At 42.4% G+C, this 19,534-nt stretch overlaps 1 protein-coding gene across 1 annotated transcript in view; it reads left to right on the top strand.

Annotated features, from left to right (window-relative positions):
* Positions 1 to 12,753: 12,753 nt before the first annotated feature.
* smarca2 (SWI/SNF related, matrix associated, actin dependent regulator of chromatin, subfamily a, member 2) overlaps positions 12,754 to 19,534 on the top strand; it is a 46,436-nt gene continuing 39,655 nt past the window's right edge. Inside the window, 8 exon segments of the mRNA XM_034595364.1 lie at positions 12,754 to 12,893; positions 14,179 to 14,436; positions 14,691 to 14,820; positions 15,154 to 15,576; positions 15,916 to 16,017; positions 16,182 to 16,434; positions 18,225 to 18,351; positions 18,928 to 19,101. Coding sequence (XP_034451255.1) covers positions 14,209 to 14,436; positions 14,691 to 14,820; positions 15,154 to 15,576; positions 15,916 to 16,017; positions 16,182 to 16,434; positions 18,225 to 18,351; positions 18,928 to 19,101 — 1,437 coding nt within the window. The 5' untranslated portion in view covers positions 12,754 to 12,893; positions 14,179 to 14,208.

The raw sequence follows: 19,534 nt of genomic DNA, 5'->3' as shown, positions 1-19,534 counted from the left end.
GCTGCTGTCGGCCGGTCGGCTCCCGTCGGCTCTGCTCAGAGGCTTCATTGAAATGAGATGAAAACATTAAAGGTCGGATGCAGGACTGGATCCAGACGGAGGAGAAGCTGTGTTTCGTTGCTCTTGCGTGTGAAGACGTGATGAGAAGAGGCAGCAGCTCCACAGAAAGTCAATGGAGAGGGTGAGCGTGAAAACATTCCCTCTGCTTTGACTGTGAAAGGATTCAGTGGAAACCTTTCAACGCGGCTGAAAGGAGGAAATATGAAAACTAAAACATTGGACTCACGCTCACTTGGAGATGTAGTGAGCATCTGCGTGTTTGTGCACAATCACATGAAGCGGTTTCAATCTTTAAAGAGACTTTTACAAATCTGTGCCCAGCAGCACATTTCACTGTTTCACTGTTTCAGTCTCACGACCTGAATAAAGTGCAGCTGAGGAGAAAGCAACAGTTTGAGGTTGACGTGTAAGAACCAGCAGGTCTCACGTTACACTCATGTTCACATGTTTCTTTCTGTTTGTACCTGGTGTCAACACAAGGTCAAAGCACACAGAGGATTCTGTTGAACTTCAGGTATAAGACGGGAGGTCAGAGTTTAAATCTGAGTAAGAGATAAACGTGTTTGTCCTCAAAGTGCAAACTAACGTGACATCTGGACACAAAAAGACAAAAACAAATGTTCATATTATCATGTCAGCATTTCCTCGAAGCTTTTTTGAAATTGTATGTAAATGTTTAAAAGCTGCTGCATGTTCTCACGTCAGTTAATTTCTCTTGTCGAGCCGCCTCTGACTTATTCTATCTGTTCATCTGTCTGTCAGCTGCAGAGGACCGAGACCGAGGTTCACGTTTTACGATGCAGATCGATTCAGGTTTGTTATGACTTCAAAATATATCTAATATCTAATAGCTCTCTTCCTCACAATCCTGGACTCTATTTTCAAAATGCATCTATTCTGAACTGTAGAGCTGCCTTGGAAAAATTAAAATAAAATAAAATATCCATTATTTAGAATCACTCCACTTTAACCCGTCTATTCAACTGAGTCAGTAAATTACTTCATTTGACATCATTCTGTCTCATTGTTGCAGCTGATAATAATAATATTTAAAATAAACTTAGCACAAAAACAACACAAAGTCCTTCTCATAAAAACAGTTAAAAGATTGATGATAAAACAAGAAAAACAAGAAAAGTAAAACAAATGAAAATACATAACTTTACTGAAACAGACTTCAGCCATTTTGTCGCTCCGGCCGAAAACAAGTTCGACAAACCAAATGAACTTTGTTACTTCAGACAAGGAAGTTGTGTTTTTTTTTTTCCTGTCTTTTTGTTTGTCAGCAGGATGTTTTTCCATGAAACTTGATGGATGGGACACGGGCCAGGAAATAAACCATTAACATTTGACACCGATCAGAACAAACGGTGCATTCAAGAACCTTTCGGCCTTTAACATTATGAGACAGGAAGTTCCACTGACTGACAAAGACACACAGAGGCATTAAGGACAAAATACAGATGATCCATGAAGGGGTCGGATACCGAGGCAGAACATTTCTGGCTCTGAAAACCCGCCGCTGAGGCCGGAGCGTGAAACCGGTGACGTGGGAGCGTCTGGGAGAGTTGCCCGTTGGTGCCTGATGTGTCAGCAGCCTGAGGGGAAACAGCAAGAAGCCGTTCAGCTGGCACCGCTCTGACATTAATGACTGTAGTGAAGCTCCGCTGTGTTGAAATGGCATCAGGCCACTGGGCTTTACTGACAGTGTTCACACCTTCTGTCATCAACAGGTTTCTACTGGTCACATCACTTTCCCCTCCGCCGAGAAGTGGATTCCTCCCGATGCCGGCTCCGCTCGGGCGCCCAGCCAGGCCCTGTCTACATTTCACTGATGGACTCGAGCAGCAATTTGCCCCAACAAACTTATCCCAGCTGTTTTCGGGCCAAACCTCTGGAAAACACATCACTGCGACAATCTCAGGCATGTTTGGCTTCTTTCAGAGGACTTCTCAGAGATATTCCTTCCTGTTGCTCTTGTGATTTGAGTCCGAGTTGTTTTTTATAAAAAAAAAGAAAGCGAGAGAGAATCCAATCCTTTTTCAGACGAGCAACACCGAGTTCAGCGGAAACATGTCAGGAGATGAATAGCAGCGTAATACAGGCTTTGAATGTATTACAAATGACACCATCATAAATTACTTTCCCATAAGATGAAACAGACGCTTCTGCTTTTGAAGGTTTGAGCAGAGTTTGACGTCCTCTGGATATATAGTTAGATGGACGATACACAACCTTCTGGCACTGCAGGATGTAACGGGGGGGGGAAAGATCAGGAACAAATACAACATGAAGACTTCACCGTACATTTGTATTCATTTAATTCTCATTGTGCCTTAAGAAGAATTACACAGCGAGCAAGGGGGGCGTGTGGATGACGTTTCTGAAGAGTTGACTTCTGGGTACTCGTCCTCGTACTCGTCCACAGGAGGACGATAGAGGACCTCAGTGACCTGGTTAAAGAGTCAAATGTCTCAGGATGAAAAGGACTATTTAGACAAAGACGTGAAGTTGGAAAGACGACGAGATTCGAGAGCTTCTGGTGAAACTCTGTCAAATGAATGTGTAACAATAATATGAATAAATTGTATTAATGAGGCACTTTTGAAAACACCTCACTATTATTCTGATGATAGGATGACAGGTTACAGAGAAGACGTCTAGTTTGGATTCGACCCTGAACATCAGAGGATCCTGTGGACGTTCTCACACCGAAACTAAACCCCGGCCTGACAAATATGACAGGTCCAGTGTTGGGAGAGCAAGTCGTCACAGGATTCCTGTGCAGGGTGAAGAAGTTACACACACATCTGCTGCAGGAGAGAGTGACGGTCGAGGGGCCTTTGAATGTGCGGCGGAGGCCTCACGCTGCAGCCGGGAGAATGGCGAGGGGCTTTGCGTGGTGAAAGGCCTGAGAGCGGCGAGGTGGGGCGCTCTGACAGCCTCTTTGTGAGACAGGAATCCCGCGTTAATCGCAGCGCAGGGCGGCTGCCGGCGCTGTCACTGGGCTTTGGCTCCGCGGTGCCAGGTGAAATACCACAGGCTTGAATTCAACAAATGCTTATCTCCTGCTTTGTGCGGTGCAAGTGAGCGCTGAGTCCCGGCTGAGCAGATGAAGGCCGATGTGTCTGAGAGCGCAGCCTGAGCCCGTTTGTCAGAAACACATCTGTCGTTACCTCAGTAATGGGTTAAGCCTCCAAACCCTGTCAAATGGCACAGGGCTGACAAAACATACATCATCGTGTACTTACACACTGTTACCTCTGCTGAATGGTGAGAGCGGCAGCGTGTGATGACCTGCGCAGACACATGATACCAACACTGGTGTGTTCACTTCAGGTTCCACGTGGAACAATCAGTTTGCAGCAATGAACAGGAAACACAAGGAAAACACATGGAAATAGAACGAGGTGTAAGAGTTTGGAAATAGAGAAGAAGCTGACACATCAATCACAAATATTGAAAAATCTAAAATGAGCTTTTTAAAGTATTTCAGATTTCAGAAGTATTTTCAGTGACACATTGTTTGTTAAGGTATAGACAGTGAATAAAGATGGACGACATGACGGCTCCCAAAAGTGAAGCCAAAGCGTCTTGATAGGTCATTAACCCCGTCTCCTCCATGTTAGTTGATAGGACATGGACCAAACTGAGAAGTAAATGTTTCTCAAATATGTTTTTTGTTATTTTAGGAAGTTCTTATCATCTAAGTGCGACTAGACCGTCACATATTAGAGGCTCCTTCAAATGCAGCCTACGAATACGTTCCTTTCATCCCTGAAGGCTCCAACAGGTGGTTTCCCTCCCTGCCGAACATATCCCAGGATTCATTGCACTTGACTAAACGTTTTTTAAAGAGCTAATGGCGACGACAAGCAATAAGACGTCCGACGCTTGAGTATCAGGCTTCGACTCAGCTGAACGGCTCATGGTCCACTCATCATGTCCAACTTCAGCTGTGTTGTCAGGCGACAGCAATAAGGGCGGGACGAGCTGCTGAGGCCAATCAAACCATCTCGTTTCAGTTCGACCTCCGTGTTCTACCCGGCCCATGAATGAGGCCGTCTTCGTAGACCCCAGAATTGAGACACAGCTCCTTATGACTCCACATTTAAATCCACTACATCCAGATTTTTATTTAGATCTGCACCAAATTGCACAGACTCATGAATATCAGTCCCATTAATGTGTCTGATTACATCAAGATACATGAATAATTCTTTCTGTAGGAGCAAATCAATATTTAAAGGACTTACACACAGTAAACAAGTGACAGCCTCTAATAGTTTTATTTTTATAAGACTGTGGAGAAAATTAAATCAGTAAAATGTTGGAGAAAATGTCGTGAGTGTCAGAAGAACTAATAACAGAACCAGGCTACTGACGATCTTTTAACTCACAGGTCAAAGAGCAGGACAAACTGTTTGACCTCTCAAATACATCAATGATTTCATGACGCGGACACAACTGCACATTTAAACTGTGACGTTTCCACGTGAGTGATCCCGTTTTAATCTTGAGATTCCTGCAGCTCTGGCACTTCGGGTGATTTAGTGACAGAAAATGATCGTCCCACACACTTAACCTGTCCATTGTTGAGGCTCCGCACTAAATTTTACGAGTGGAAACAAGTGATCAGTCGCAGCGTGCCACACATACCAGGCCTGAGCTCCCTGTGTTCGTCTCTCTGCAGCGATTCAAACAGGAAACTCAGAAACTAAACTCGTTTACACGTTTTCCTCCTCGACCAGACGCTACACACACGTATAGTACCTCCCTCTCTTTTTCACCTTAACACCAGTAACCTCTCTGCTTTGGATGTGGTGGAGATGAAGTGGTCTTAACAGCTCACAGATGCTCCCCAGGCGCTGATGGTGGGCAGGTATTCAGGGCAGATTTTATACCTCCCCCCCCCCCCCCCATTGTGAGCTGCAGCGATTCACTGTGACAAGTTTAAAACACATGCGGCCTTCACACTTTCAGCTTCGCGCCTGCTACAAGTTGAAAGAGCTGGAAACACATTTGGGTGAAAACGAGCCAAACGAACCTGTTTCATCTGATTCCAGAAGAAGAGCACACGGCTCAATTACAGGTGTCATTAGCACACGTGCACGAGAAGCAGTTTCTCTTTTTGTAGTCGCAGTAAAATGTGAAATGTTTCGTATTCTGCGGCTGACACTCATCTTCCTTTTTCAAAGGTCTGGCAGAAACCGCCTGTCAATCAAAACCTCCCCGGAGAGGATTGCAGTGGGGGGTTTTGTTCCTTGTGTGACGGTGTTTGAAGTGATGGAGACGACAGATCGGTTCTCCTCCTCAATAATAAAATCAAATACATTAAATAAAGACATAAGCTGATAAACCATGGGGGGGAGAGACACAGACGAAGATGACTAGAGCTGGTATCGATGTGCTGAAAAACAAAAACACATGTTACTTCCTGCCTCCACCTGACGCTCCACCCTCACCTGAGTCCTGTGGTTCATTTGTTGCTGTTGTCGAAGCGTCTGAGCAGAAAACCTCCCGCTTGTTGTTCATGTGTGAAAGACTTAACTGGTGAGAAAGTCCAGAAACAATGTTCCAGAGATCGTCCACAGGTCAGGTCTGAAAATGGCAACACATCATCATTCGGGAACAACACAAGTTTCAACATAACCTCTTGAATTATAGAAACTTGAAACAGATTGTAAAGTGGAAGATTCCTCTGCGTCTAACATCGAACAAAAATAAAATGTGCCTTGACAGAAGCTCACTTTGGACATTGAGCAACCAGAGCCTTCGCTCTGCATGTGCCAACGACCACTCAGGGTTTCATTTATGGATCTTGATGAAAAAACCAGGTATATTTAAGTGACTGATAGTTATACATGATAATGATAGTGTGTGGGTTGATTGAGTGTCAGTGACGGTCGGGCCTTCGCTCTTCTGAATGCACAGAGTCCTGGTTGAGATGTTGCAGACTCTCCGTCAGACGCCGGACCAGGTTGTGCTCGATGCTTACACCTCATCCGCTGACAATAACAACATCTGTGCACATGTGTAATGTGTCAGAGGAGATCAGCGAGCAGGGTTATCACCGATATCGTCCTTGCTGCTGCTGCTGCTGCTGCTGCTGCTGCTGCTGCTGCTGCTGTGGCCACCAGATGTCGGGCAGCTTGTAATATTAAGCAGCGTGCTTTAACAGTGAATGGCAGAACACCTGCAACACAGGCAACTACAAAGAGGCTTCCCCTGACAGCGTTTCCTCTCCTCTCAGCCTCCTGCATGACCCCGGCACCATCTTGGAAAAAGATCTCAGCACCGTTTTGCTCGGGACCAGACGCCGGTCCCCTGAGAGCGCTCAAACCCAGCACGCTCACAAGGAGCACTGGCAGGCAGAATATGGAGGGTGGAGTAATGGAGGAGGGCACGGTGCACCTGCCCGTAAATCTCGCCCGAAGGTTTTCCTTTCATGGGAAGTGCTTGAAGAGGGAACTAACAAACACTGGTCAGAGGGCCGGAGGATAGAGCTGAGAGGGAGAGAGGGAGAGAGAGGGGGGAGAGAGAGAGAGAGGGAGAGAGAGGGGGGAGAGAGAGAGAGAGAGAGAGAGGGGGGGAGAGAGAGAGAGAGAGAGAGAGAGAGAGAGAGAGGGAGAGAGAGAGAGAGAGAGAGAGAGAGAGAGGGAGAGGGAGAGAGAGAGAGAGAGAGGGAGAGAGAGAGAGAGAGAGAGAGAGAGAGAGAGAGAGGGAGAGAGAGAGAGAGAGAGAGAGAGGGAGAGGGAGAGAGAGAGAGAGAGAGAGAGAGAGAGAGAGAGAGAGAGAGAGAGAGAGAGAGAGAGAACCAGACATAAAGAGAGGGAGAGTAAAAGAGAGAGGGAGAGAATTAGACAGAAAGAGACAGAGAGAGAGTAAAAGAGGGGGGGAGACATAGAGTGAGAGAACCGGATAGAGAGAGAGAGAGAGAGAGAGAGAGAGAGAGAGAGAGAGAGAGAGAGAGAGAGAGAGAGAGACAGAGAGAGAGAGGGACAGAGAGAGAGAGAGAGACACTCACTAACAGAGAGAGAGTGGGGGGGGGGGGGGAATGATGTTCATTCCCTGAGACGACTCAACAGCTGGAGTGAAGTCGAACACCTCAGAGATCCAAGAGTTTGTCTTGTCCAGCGGTTTGTGTGAATGTGCACTGATCTGGTAACGTTACACCCAATAACTTCTGTGGGCGAGCAACAGATACACTTCAAACACTGATGATGATGATGTCATGAAGAGAGAGAGACTCACATATAATCACTATAACTCTGTGAAACATTATTAAGCAGCAACAAAGAATTATACCTGTGTGAAAGAATATGTGGGAACTGAGAAATAGAGACAAAAGATGAAAAGGGTGAAATAGAAAATAATTTCACTTCAGCAGCAGTGAAAACTTTTTTTCATGTCAAGTTTTTTTCGTAGCTATTTACCTCAATTTGAGGTAAATAGTGATTTGTGAATATTGACCACACAAATTAAATTTGACTGATTGATTGATTGAAGTAGGATTTTTTTATATAGAGGACATTTACTTACTTACTACTACTACTAATGATAATAATAAATTTATATAGCACTTTTGTAAATTTGAGATATTTCAACCTGTCTCAAGTTCTGATGTCAAAAGTTATTTTTTATAAACAAGAGATGAATAAATACAAAATAAAGATAAATGAATAAATATGGAAAATGAAGTGGGAAAATAAAATATTCAGTGGTGTAATATAACAAAGTACATTTACCTAGTTACTGTATTTAGGTACATTTTCATGTAGCTGTTCTTTACTTGAGTAGTTTTACTTTCAGGTACTTTTACTCCTCTACATACCAGCAAATGTCTGTACTTTCTAGTCCAGTAGATCTATATTTAGTTTTTATGTTTTTAAATCAATAAGAAGAGTGTCATTGGTCACCTTGTCCAATCAGAGCGGGCAGGTAACACGAGACTCCGCCTCCTCACCTGACATGGATTCAGAAGAGATAACGACTCTGCCATAAGGGAATAAAATACACAAATACTTTAACTTCTAATACTTTAACTGCATGTAAAAGCAAGTACTTACTTATTTGTATTAATGTAGAAAAGTTCATGTGGTACTTTTACTTTAACTTGAGTATATTTCGTGTCTATTTATTACTTTTAATTATAGTAAAATGTTTCCTCCACCATTAAAAACCAAAGAGACGTGAGAAGGAAAGTGAAGGAAGAAGAGAAGCTTCTTCCAGCTGCTGATGTCAGTACATACTCGTCTATGTGATGTTTAAACTGTGTGATACTTTGAATGTGGAAAAATAGAAATCCTACAGAGACAACCGTAACACAACAAACAAACTCTATGATTTGTCTTCACTGTTCAAACAGACGCTCCATCGTCGCACTGGGAAATAAAACGAGTCCACCACAACGCAGCCTGAGCTCTGGTTATTCAAATGAGACGCTGGGACAAAGCAAACAGCTCGATGACTAATGTGGCTCATGTAAAACTAATTATAACTCACACTGTGTTTGCTCACACCTGTGCAAGAAAACACTGTGTGAGTGTATCTGTATCTACACTATGTGATCATGTAAAGGCATTACAACATTTAATACACAAAGATTAATGATACAGAGTTTTATTCAGTGTGTTCTTGACAATGTCTTAAAATTAAAGGTTGTACTGTTAATTGTGCCAGAAATATTAATATTTCACAGATATATAGACTTTTGGTGTTTCATCAATTGTTCTGCCATCAAATATATAATATGTTCAAAAGATTGAATTGTGTTTTAGATTTATTGGTTGTTATTTTATTCGTCCACTTGTTCTTCTTTTGGCTGGGACACCCACTCTGACTCATTTCTGAGTCACTGTTCCCATCAAATATATATTTAAAATAAATAATAAAATACAAGGCTGATTATTTGAACTGTGCAGAAATGCATCAATAAATAAACTTGAAATCATCATAACAAAAATGTCATAAATTGTCAATCAAAAGCAACACAAGTGTATGATGAGGTTCTGTATGTGTTTTATAATAATATGAAATATAACAAATCTACTTAATCAAGCCAATAGCAATTTTATAACAGCAAGTAAATTAAAATTGATTGCACCATATGAACCAAAATTATTTAAGAATGAATTATTTATCAAAACCACATTAAATAGGTAATTCTTACTTGGATCAAGGTATCTTTTGCAGTATATTATACAGTATTATCATTAATAATACAGTATTTGCATGTGTAACGTCTCTCTGAGGAATTTGTACAGTACCAGAGATCAGTCGTTAACAGTTCAGAGTTAATATGAACAACTTTAAAAGCCATTTAATCACTTTTTTGAATAAGGGTATTCATAAGGGTTTTCAAAGTAAAACAACAAACCTGAAGGACATTTTCTTCAGTGTTGCCTCAGTGCATATTGTTCTTATGATGAGATTTTCATGGCATCTTGTTTCAGATTTTTTTTATTTATGTCATTCTGGCTTCACAGAGAAAATAAAGGAAAGAATGGGTTCTTCAGAGAAAAGGAGAAAAGGGGGGGATCAACTCAAGGGCTCCTCTTTGCATCTGTGAGGGAACGGTCCATTGTTCAGCCCGACTCTGCAGAAACATGCAGACTTTTGACAAAATGTCACGCCTGTGCTTCACCTGAGGCTTTTTACCGAGGGCTTCAAGGTGAATGGAAGCCACAACCACTAGTCCTTTCACTGCCAAATGACTGCGGCCGAGCCCTTTCCTGGATCGGTGAATCTGAAGGGGCCGGCGGTTTCAGCCACAAAGTTAATCAGCTTCGCCTTTTGGCTGAAATTTACATCCAGGAACCCTGAGCACATCCTTTATGGAGCCGTGTGAGAAAGGGCAGGCTTGTTGGGGAGGGGAAGTCAAGATCAACATTTAAATGTGCGGCTTTGTTAATTGATCTGTGAGGTATTCAAATGACGGAGCACTTTGAATGTCTTACAAGGTCATCGAAGTGTCATCGCCCACAGATGGACTGATAGTGTGTACCGAGGGAAATAAAGAGCTTTAAAACACTATCTGACAAGTATTTGATCATACTGATACTTCATATTTCAGCAATCCAATGAGATACATCTGAACATAGCCTCATATTTATTGTAAAAGTTGTCTTAAAATAACTATCACCATGGTGCACACCCCATATTTCCCACCAAAAGTTCAGGATTATTGCACAAATATGATTTTCTACAGCTTGTGCATATTTCTTGTCTTTCTGTACAAGAGTAAGATGGAAACATTCAAAAATGTTTATTTCCATGTTTAATTTAAAAAAATCATGAATCTCAGAAGGATTGCACATTAAAAATAGAATATTCCTCGATATATTTCTATTGTTTAGTTTATTTTTCTGACATACACTTGATGAAAATGCAGCCGAACTGAGCTGAAGATGATCAGGACAGAAAAGCTCATTATCGGAGTTGGAACAATCAAATGTGCAGTGAAAACAGCTTCATCTTTTCATATTGAAAACAAAACAAAGCCTCTGATATCACAACGATGCAAATGGAACCTGTGTGTGATTTGCATGAGCGCACAACGCTGTGATCAGACTCACTAAGTTAGTGCATGTAAGTGTGAGCTGCTCCTCAATCACTGTGGAGCTGACATGTTTGTTCAGAGCTTCGCTGCTGCAGGGGCCAGTTCACAGGGGCCACCGCTGGTCACTGCTGCCCTCCGGTGTCCACTCTGCAGACTGCACGGACCTACACACACACACACACACACACACACACACACACACACACACACACACACACACACACACACACCACGTTCTGTTTTTTTTGCAGTCGCTCCTCGTGTAGGTTTAAAAAATATTGTTTCCACAGATCACTCATCTTTTTAGAATGAATCTGTGTCAACACTCACATATGATGATGACACATGGTGACATTACTGTTTATCCCATTACCCAGAGATGCACAGAGAGTATCTGTAATATTCATATTCAATATGACCATTTGATTTAGTACACTGAATTCCATTTCAGCGTTGATGTTCTTGTAATCTTATTGAATAAATTGAGCAGTAAAATTGATAGGTGATTTATGTTTTGTGGTTTTTAGATTCTTGACCTACAATAAAATATATATATATATATATATATATATATATTGCATAAGTTGCAAGTTAAAGTCCTGCATTTATAATTCTTCAAAAGTGAAAGTGAATATCAACAACAAGTATTTAATACATCAAAGGAAAAAGCTCATTGTGCTGCAGGAGCCATAAAATTATTTTCTTTTCATCTGTATCTTTTTTCTTTTATTATATATAAAAAATAAGGATATTATGGGATGTCGTCATGGTGAGTGAGCTTTGCACAAAGACAGACTTTGAATAATTCTGCAACTTTTCAGTCTACCTTTGTGTGTTTCTTTATGTCATTCCTCTAAACTTGCAGTTCAACGTCCTCTTATGAAATCTGGTAACTTTAGTGGTAAATAAACTTGATAGTTTTTGTGTGATCTTGCCTTAAAAACAAACAACAGATTAACAGATAACCATGTTAAAACTATAAAATTTCAATTAAGTGATGGATCATTTCCCAATCAGACTGGAAATGGGTCTTCAACAGGAAGTAGCAGAAATTGGACGACCAGAAGTTCACCCAGAAGCAAAATGTGAGTCTGGGAACTTGTAAACAATTGTGCTCCCTCTGCATCCAGCTCTCTGCTGTATTTACCTCAAACTCTTAAACACCCTCAACTGTCTCTTAGGTTTTAAGATCCCCTGAAGTAAAACACCTTCAGATATTCCACTGAAGTCTGAAAACAAAGAGAAGCCAACAGGGTGTGAAAGTCATGAACTGATTTGTCAGATGAAAGGTTGAGATCCTCATCAGCCCCTCAGTGAAATTACCTGGAAAATAGTTTCATCTTGTCCTGCGTCATTCAGAGATGTTGTTGAAGTTAATGGTGGTTATGATTCTCTCACCGCGCTGGTGCAGCTGACAACCTGATGAGGGGGAAAGAATCCCTTTACTTAAAAACACAGACATCCAGCGCAGGTGAAGGAGAAGACCTTAGACCTTCAAGACAATTATTTGATATATTATATACAAACTAAGTGGAATGGAAACCTCTGTTCTTTTTGAGACGGGTCGTGTGATGGCTCACTTCCAGTAAATCACAGGTGACGGTTTCATGTCCAGTGAGAAGAAGAAACAAATAAAGGAAGATTCTAACAAACATGAAGTAAATCTTAAGGTGATCAACTCACAATCTCATGTGTTGTTTGTTGAGTGAGGAAGGGTTTTATTTCCTGGGGTTACACCAGGATCCTTTCCCTGTATATATAGGACAGTACAACAAAAACACAACAAATAAGAATACACAACTCATTTGTTGTTGTGTTTTCCTATTTGCTGTTGTGGTACACTTTAGGTTGTTGTACTTTACATTGTGCTATTGTTACTTACTTGTTATTTGTGTAATTAACTTTAAAAAGCTCTGAATTAAAAGCAACGAAATAAATCTTGTTTAGCAGAAGAGGATTTAACCCTGATGCTCTTTGACTCTTTGCTATTATACATATTTGATATTTAACACAGATTATCACAATAATCTCATGAATGAACTTTTTAAAATTGTTTTTATTTGCAGCTTCTGCTCAAAGATAGAAGGTAGATAGACGGTGGGCGTGATCCAGCCAATCGCCGCGGAGGTGGGCGGGACTTCCGGCGACGTCGACGAATCAGCGATGGCGACAGAGTGAAAGTTGAAGGTGTCAGCAGAACAACATGGAGGCGGAGTGAAGCTGTAGCAACACTCAAACACTTCAAACTGAGCAGGAGCAGCGCAGCCCGAAGGTAAAACCACCGGATCGCGAACCCGACACCACTCCCGGTAACTGTCAAACGTTCCGCCCGGGCCCCCAGGCTCCGGGCTCCGGGAAGCTGCGGGGTCTGCCGCGCGGAGCTAGCGGGGCTACGTGCTAAGCTAGCGTTAGCCCTTTAAGCTAGCCGTTAGCCAAGTTGCTCCGACGCCCGAGCGGAACACGGCCGTTTAAAACCGTCCCCGGGGCCTGTCCTCGCGGAGCCGGGCCCCCCCCCGGGTTGACGGTAAAGTGTATCTGCGTCTCTGGACGTGTCACCGGGCTCAGGGGCTCCACTTCCGGATGAAGTTTGATGTTCGTGCACATCTGTGATGGCCCCCAGGTTGTTCTATGGAGGAGGGGAGGGGGGAGAGAAGCCATGATCCAGTCCGAGTTGGACAGTTACAGTCCGGGAGTGACAGCGATGCTAACGCTACTTCATCTGTCTCCTATAAACATATCAACTCAGCAGTTATACCTGATTTATAACGTGTGGAACTGGCTCTTTAAAGCTGTTAGCTCAACACTAACCGACGCCCCCCCCCCCCCCCGCTGCTGAACGTTTGACAGTCTGACTCCCAACATCATCACATTGTGTTATATATAATGATAATAAACATATTATAACTGTAACATCCGGTGAGACAGGCAGCTGATGTTTGCATCTGGACACCAGTCGTGTGCAGGTTGGACAACACGAGGTAGTCGTGAAACCAGTTTGTTGATACTGGTGAATGGAAAGAAGATGTTTCCAGTCCAGTTTTGATAATAATAATAATAAAAATACTCTTTATTCATACAGCACCATTCAAAATACACTGACACGCTGGATTACAAGCACAATATGAAGGGTTGAGCTTCAGGCACTACAATGTAACTAAGGATGCTTCCAATTTGTAGTGGTCATAGATTCCTTTGATCTCTAAGACCGAAGGTGAAAGATTCATACGACCTGAAGAGAAACGATAGATTGTTTTTGACCTGAGCAGATCTACTCGTCTGGATGTTGTGATAGTGATGACACCACCTACAGCCAAACAGAAGGTCAGGTGATTGGCCTTCTTCTCACTAAGGAGCAGAAGGAGTTTGGGACCAGTTAGATGCCTTCAGGATTTTACTGCTTGATGGATACGAATGTAAACATCAGTTGTGCTAAAACTTCCACAGTATAATATAATAATTCTGTTGAAGAATATGAAGGGAATATTAAAATCCAATTATGATGTTGATAATCAATGTTATTGTGGTGTTGGACTTGTATCCATTTGTATCCACTGTAGCTGTCTGGGATCCTTCCAGCAGTTCAGTAGATGTCCACCCCCTCAGACACACCAGGTGGTATGTCCCATCCTGGCCCTTCTCCGGGGGCCGGTCTCTCCCCAGGGCCCATCTTGGGCCCCAGCCCTGGACCGGACCCTTCCCCCGGCTCTGTTCACAGTATGATGGGACCCAGTCCTGGACCGGGAACACCCAATGCACCCCATGGCATGCAGGGCCAGGGCGATTACTCTCAGGACAGCATGTATCCTATGCACAAGGTACAGTGCCTATGTTGCATGATGAGGAACATAAATTTGGATTATAGAAATACCCAAATATATTTCAAGTCAAGGCCAAATCGTCTATTTATTATGTTGTGTTTTTATGACAAAATGATGATTACATTACATATATTAGTCTTTTGTTGACATCACAGATCACAAAGACTAGAGAATATCTTAATATTTAGTATACATATTACATACATATACATATACATATTTAATCTTACTCATTCTCTTTCCATTTTCAGCCCATGGAGGGGATGAATGACAAGACGATGGCAGACGCGATGCACTTTGGTCACATGAAAGGTGTGGGGATGAGATCTCTGCATAGTGGGATGGGGCCTCCACAGAGTCCCATGGACCAGCACAGCCAAGGTCTCATATTGATTTGTTTTACTAAAATTAAAAGTTGTTGACTTTCTAAACAGGCTGAGGAAAACAAAGAAGAAGTCCTCAGTGGGAACTGAAATGTAATTAGTTCTTTTAGGCAGTGACTCCCAACCTTTTGAGGGTTGTGACTCGTTAAAGAAATACTTCTTCACATGTTGCTTATGTCTTCAAAATATAACCATACTAGCTAAATGGTCATTATTCATTCTCACAATCTTATTTGTCGTTAACAATAAAATAATCAATCATTATAATCAAATTTTTAAACAAACAGTCACGTTTTGTGCTTTTCTAAAAAGGTCTTTCTTTCTGCTATAGGATACTTGTCTCCCCATCCATCCCCCATGGGTGTCCATGAGCATTCTTCCAGCCCCATGTCGGGAGGTGGAGGAGGTGGAGGAGGTGGAGGAGGTGGCGGTCCCACGCCACCCCATATGACGCCCTCACAGTCAGGCCCCATGATGCCCATGGATCCCCAGGGAGGCATGCCCAGTATGTCCAACATGGGCCAGCAGGCGCGAGGACCTTCTGCATTCAACCCGGTCCAGCTGCAGCAGCTCAGAGCTCAGATCCTGGCCTACAAGATCCTGGGCCGCGGGCAACCCCTGCCTGAAAACCTCCAACTGGCTGTTCAGGGCAAGAGGAGCCTACCCATAATGCAACAGCAGCAGCAGCAGCAACAACAGCAGCAGCAGCAGCAGCAACCGCCACCAAGTGCGAGTCCGTACAACAGGCCTCCGGGTATGGACATACAGTTTAACTGGTTATTGACACAATGGGATTTTCTTAATTATGAGCAAGACAATCATATCCGATGAACAGATCTGAACACACTTAACTCATTCCTATACATTTCTGTTTGTGATGCTAATATTAAGAAATGTATATATAAAGATATCTGCCCATTAGTGTTGATATTATGGAGATACTGTAGTTTGTATGTTTTCATATTTATTACAAAGTATCTAATTAGTTTTCTGTTTCATATGAAAACCAGAGATGAATCTAATCTCAAAGAAAAGAATAAAAGCACTTTAGTAACACAATAAAATAATATAACAACTTTTATCTTGTTGAAAGGAATGGCAATGGCACCTTTGGGTGGACCCCAGTTGAGTCCCTGTCCGACCCCGACCATGCAAGGACACAATCAGAGCTTAGGACCCAAGCCTTGGTCTGATGGTAAGTACAGTGAGAGGCTGCGTTCACACTGATGAGTGAATTCATTTTAAAACAGACAAACGTCCACACGAGCATTTTAACTCTATCAGAAACCCTGGTTTGTATTCAGTGTTCGTCTTTGTCAACCTGCCCCAGTAAGAGTTGACCCCGTCTCTGGTCTCCAGGTCCAGGTGGTGATAATCAAGCCAATGCTCAGAAGCACCTAACCCCTGCTTCCAGTGGACGCCCGTCCCCGGCACCAGCTCAGGCTGTTGCTGTGCCGACTGGGCCGATGCCAGGCGGCTCAGTGGCCCCTCAGCCTCCCGGGCAGCAGGTGTCCCCCATGCTCCAGATGCAGCAGAAGCAGAACCGGATCACGCCGATCCAGAAGCCCCAAGGTTTGGACCCAGTGGGAATCCTTCAGGAGAGGGAGTACAGGTATTCATCACCCCCTCCCTGCACATACAACTCATAAACAATTCATAAAACTATCTCCACTGCCTTTGAGGTGTAATCATTAGGTCATGGAACGACAGTTTAACATTTGAGACCCATGATTTAATTTTATTATCCTGTTTAAAAATGTAGAAGAAAAGACATTAATTGCTTTCATATCTCTAGATTTTTTAATTTACAACAGCAGATGATAATTTAAATTCAACCAAAATTAGTTGGGCTCCTAATTGTATTTCTTTATGCAATCGTTCTGCATTGCTTATTCTTTAATATAAGCAAGTTTCATTTCATAGCATAACGGCAAACATGTGCAGATACCGTTTGTCTGGCAAAGGCTCACGTTGGAGGATTTTATCGACCAACCGATAAATCGACTTTACATCCCTCAGATGTGTGCTAAATAAAGAGATGTGCACTTATAGAGGAGTGCATATTTCACAGTTCACATTTGAAGTTGTTATGTGAGTGAAGATCGTAGCTGGAAATAACACACACACACACACACACACACACACACACACACAAACACAAACATGCTGGAGGCGGAGAGAGAGAGAGCGAGAGCGAGCTGGGTGTTAAACCACTTTGGTGCAGAAGCTTGAGCTTAACATTGATTTTCTTCAGATTTGACCTGTGAAGGAGGTGTTGTGGGTTTTTACAGAAAATCGACTCAGGGTCCCGACATTAAAGATTTCCTGCAGAATTTGAAAAGGGCTCAACTTCCTCGTCTTACCTGTGCACTTACCATCGTGAGGAGCATTTTGTGTGACGTACATACACTTCCCCAGCTCACTGGGAGATTACTCACTGTACCATCCTCTGAAAAACAGAGACGGCGCCTTGAGGCTTGTTTTTCTTCATGAAACTTCAAGGCTCTTGTTTTGATAGAATCTTCTTCGTGGTTTCAGATCTGCCCTGACAGACAGAGGAGGTGAAGAAGAAGAAGAGCTGACCTCTCTTCACCTTGTCTGTCCAATTATACCGACTCAGCAAACACTATCTCGTTAAACTGGCGGAAAAAAACTGAACCATGGGTAGTGCTCATACATACTTAATAATTTATTGATAAACACCCGAGACTCCAAAGAAGTTGTTGCTCAAAACCAATAATATCCGAGTTTATCTGTCTTTATGAGCGGATGCTTTGGGTTAGTATGACAGAGTTTCTCTGGACAGACTTTGTGTTTTCCTCAGTGAAACTTTTTACAAAGCTCACCGGGTACCTGCACCAAAGAAGTTAGGATACAGAAATGTTAGGAATTGACCAAAGCTGTGTTTTTACAGCTGTATTAGGATCAGCCCTTAAATAAAGACTCACAGTCAAAGTCCATAACAAACTCTCACTCCTCCAGTAGTTAAAAACAAGTTCTGGGTGAATGATCAAAGAAAGATCATTATTTTGCTCATATAATCAAATTTCATCCTGATGATAAATTATACTTTGAACTTCTATAATGCTACTGATTCTAATTTCATATTTTATAGTCAACTGGCCCAACATGTGCCATTTTAACAATTAGCCAGATAATAAGTCATTTTGTGTTCACAGCTATTAAAAATATCTACTGATTCAAATGAAAGCATAAAACTTATATCACGTTACTTGAAATGTCTGTTAAGACCAAAAAACTAGTTCTAAAAAAACGCTTTGAGCTTTAGGAAAATGTAAATTATATTGACTAAGCAATCAAACAAAGATTGACAAATAATAATTAATTGCAAGTCTCATAATTCCAGTGAAATTGACTCCATGTGGTCCTGATGTTCTTCAGATTACAGGCTCGGATCGCTCATCGGATTCAGGAGCTGGAGAGTCTGCCGGGCTCGCTGCCTCCGGACCTGAGGAGTAAAGCCACAGTGGAGCTCAAAGCTCTGCGCCTGCTCAACTTTCAGCGACAGGTACACGACCGCCTTCAACACTCCTGCAACTGAGTGCAGTTCGTTCACTGTGACTCATCCTCATTTAAGTGAATGCGGTCACAGACTCCCTTCAAAAGGTTCAAACTTCGTTGGGCCGTGTCCCTCTTAATTAGTTTCCGAGAAACATGGAATATTCTGTTCTCTGAGATTCTTATGTGACCAAATCTGTGACAGTGCGGCTCAAAAGTGTGATAATTTGACAAAGAATGACTCTTTTTTCTTAATAATAACGAGGTTTTCACACATCCACATTCCCTAACTGTCGAAGATAATGAAACACATGAGTTGTGGCAGTTGTCATGTTATTTTAACTGGGGATTGAAAATGTTACAAAATAGAATAATGCCCATAAAAGAAATAAGTCATTTAATTTCATTTGGATTGCATCGTCCCTTTTTTCCTGAAATTCACATCAAAGACATATTACAAAGGTTTCAAGGAAAATAATGAAAAGTTTCATGTCATGAGGAAAGTTAACTTTACATTATTAAGTGTCAACACTGTGAGTAAACATAGAAATAACTTCTGATGTGTAACCTTTTTTTTCATCTCCAGCTGAGGCAGGATGTGGTGGCGTGCATGAGGCGAGACACAACCCTGGAGACCGCCCTCAACTCGAAGGCGTACAGACGCAGCAAGCGCCAGACGCTGAGGGAGGCCCGCATGACCGAGAAGCTGGAGAAGCAGCAGAAGCTCGAGCAGGAAAAGAAGCGCAGGCAGAAGCATCAGGTGACCAGCACAAGGGCGTCTGTCCTAAAAGTCAGGACAGAGCAGTGTCAGGGCTGATTTCAGGGTTTGGAATCCAAATGGTCTCATGATTGAACCACTACAGCAGCAGCACTGTTTCCTAAACACGCCACGCTGCACACATTGGAAAATGAATCCCTTTTAAAAACAAGTGCTTTCGATTTTGACACAAAATACAGATCACTTGAGATTGAGAAGAGAAAACTTTGAAACAATCATCGAAAACATTTCTCGTCAAGGGCGTCCACACCTTCATCAATCCCTCCAACAAGGCATCAATCAGTGCCTGTATATTGAAATGTTCCATCTCAAGTGGAAGACAAAGTAAAGTCTGGTAATTCAGCACATAACTGTATTTGATAATGATGTTATGGATTATTTTCGGGCATTTCTATGCTTTTATATGATATCTCCA

This window comes from Hippoglossus hippoglossus, chromosome 9 (assembly GCF_009819705.1).
Source record: "Hippoglossus hippoglossus isolate fHipHip1 chromosome 9, fHipHip1.pri, whole genome shotgun sequence".
NCBI classification, from domain to species: Eukaryota; Metazoa; Chordata; class Actinopteri; order Pleuronectiformes; family Pleuronectidae; genus Hippoglossus; species Hippoglossus hippoglossus.
The sequence above is the reverse complement of the archived record's forward strand: the minus strand, read 5'-3'. Positions and strand labels throughout refer to the sequence as shown.